This window comes from Pteropus alecto, unplaced genomic scaffold (assembly GCF_000325575.1).
Source record: "Pteropus alecto unplaced genomic scaffold, ASM32557v1 scaffold60, whole genome shotgun sequence".
Lineage (NCBI taxonomy): Eukaryota > Metazoa > Chordata > Mammalia > Chiroptera > Pteropodidae > Pteropus > Pteropus alecto.
In genome coordinates, this window is record NW_006430726.1 from 3,420,778 (window position 1) to 3,423,228 (window position 2,451).

General features: G+C 41.2%; 1 protein-coding gene across 1 annotated transcript in view; it reads left to right on the plus strand.

Annotated features, from left to right (window-relative positions):
* Window positions 1–219: 219 nt before the first annotated feature.
* SEMA4B (semaphorin 4B) overlaps window positions 220–2,451 on the plus strand; it is a 37,157-nt gene continuing 34,925 nt past the window's right edge. Inside the window, exon 1 of the mRNA XM_025050339.1 lies at window positions 220–235. Within this exon, the coding sequence (XP_024906107.1) occupies window positions 220–235 (16 nt within the window). The remainder of the gene's footprint in view (window positions 236–2,451) is intronic.

Consider the following 2,451-nt stretch of genomic DNA (forward strand, 5'->3'; position numbering starts at 1 on the left):
AAATAGGAGTATATATACCTTTTCAAATTAGTGTTTTGAATTTCTTTGGATAAATACCCAGAAGTGGAATCACTGGGTCATAAGGTAGTTCTAGTTTTAATTTTTTGAGGAACCTCCAAACTGTTTTCCATAGGGACTGCACCAATTTACAGTCCCACCATAAGGGTTCTCTTTTCTCCACATCCTTGCCAGCACTGGTTATTTGTTGACTTATTGACGATGGCTGCTCTGACAGGTGTGGTGGTTTTAATTTGCACTTCCCTGGTGATTAGTGTTGCTGAGCATCTTTTCACATGTCTGTTGGCCAAGACTGAACTATAGGTACAGCTCTTATAAACATTATGCTTAGTGAAAGCTGCCAGACTCAAAATAGTATGTACTGTATGTTTTCCATTGATATGAATGGCAGAAGTAATTTACAGTGATAGAAATCAGATCTGTGGTTGTGCGGGGCAGGAAGGAGAGACGGAGGGCACAAGGCACAGGGAACTTTTTGGGGAAATGGGAATGTTTCATATCTTGATTTGCATTGTGCTTACAGGTGTATACATTTGTCAAAACTCATCAAAATGTGCACATAAAATGTGTTAATATTGTGGTAAATTATACCTTGGTAACGTTGACTTTTAAAGAAATGTTCTAACTTTATATCATTTAGACTGGAAACATTAGACAGCTGGATAATGCCATGAGTTGGGAGGATGCAAGGGTCCATGGCTGGTGGGCATGTGGATAGGATGGCCTGTGACTCCAGAGCATGTCATATCCTGTGAATAATCTCAAAGAAATTCTCATGTGGCCCATAAGGTAGAGAGGCAAGAAGACATTAACTGTAGAGTTATTTGTGAGGGTGGGGAGTTGCAGAGAATCGTCCATTCCTGGGGGAGTAGATGGATAAAATGTGGTGGGTGCATACCTTGGGGTACCGTGCAGCAGCTAGAAGCAGTAGATTAGATGTACCCAGAGCAGCACAGACGAGTCCGTGTCATAAAAATGCTAAGAAACAGAATGAGATATAACAAAATGCCTTTTATGCCATCAATTAATTAAAAATACAAAACGATCCAAATAGAAAATAACTAAAGACATGAACAGATATTTTACCAAAGAGACGATATGGGTGGCAAATAAGCACATGAAAAGATGTTCAACATCATTAGCCATCAGGGAGATGCAAATTAAAACCACAATGGGATACCACTCTCCACCTATTAGAATGGCTGAAATGTAAAACAGTGAAAATGCCAAACGCTGGCAAGGAGGTAGAGAAATTGGATCTTTTATACATTTTTGATGGGAATGTAAAATGGTACAGCCACTCTGGAAAATAGTGTGGCAGTATGTTTTGTTTTTGTTTTGTTTGTTTGTTGTTTGTTTTGGTTTAAGCGTTTATTTCTCACACTCTGGAGACTGTGAAATCCAAGTTTGGTGGTGGTTTGGTAGGACCCCTCTCCCTGATTCCCAGACGGCCTTCTTCATTCTGTACCCTCATGTGGCCGAGAGATCGGCAATTTCTCATAAAAATAAATATGCACTTACCATAAGACCTAACAATGGCACCCTTGGGGCATATATCACCCCCAAAGTGAAACTTACGTTCATACAAAAACCTGTACGTGAACGTTCACATCAGCTTTATTTGTAATAGCCCCAAGCTGGAAACAACCCAGATATCTTTCAGTGGGCGAATAGTTTGACTCCAGTATACCCACGCCATGAAGTACCACTCAGCCATGACAAGGATAGAACTAAGGGTACCCACAGCAACGTGGATGCATCTCAAGGGCACTGTGGTTAGTGAGAAAAGCCAACCTCAAAAGCTTCTGTTTATGTAACATTCTCGACCAAGCTAGAGATGGAGGAAAGGTTCGTGGTTGCCAGGACACAGGGACCTGAGTTGGAGGAGTGTGACTATGCTAGGTACCAGTTCCGTACCGCAGTTGTGGTGGCTGTTATGCAGATCTGTCTATGGAATCGAATAGGGTAGAACTACACACACATACACACACAGCCTGTAAAAACTGGCGAAATTGAACAATAAGGTCTCTAGTCTATAGAACAGTATTATACCAATGTCAGTCTCTTGATCTTTCTGTAGTACTACAGTTCTAGAATGTCGCCATTGGGGAAAGCTAGATGAAATGTTCTGGGCACACTGCGTACTTACTATTGTGTAACTTTCTGTGGATCTATAATTATTTAGAAATAAAAAGATTTTTTAAAAAAGCACATATATACAATTCCACAATACGCCTTTTGCAAGAATGCATAGGAACAAAAGCATGTATATTAAACACCTTAGAGTGGCAGCCTGTGGGGGAGGGAGTGGGAGGGAGAGTGGAAAGGACAAAAGGAAATGAACAGCTACATTCATCAAGGGACCCTGAGCAGACCTCTGGGGACATGTGCTGTGAGCTGAGAAGGTGATTAACTCAAGCGTCTCTGCACCTG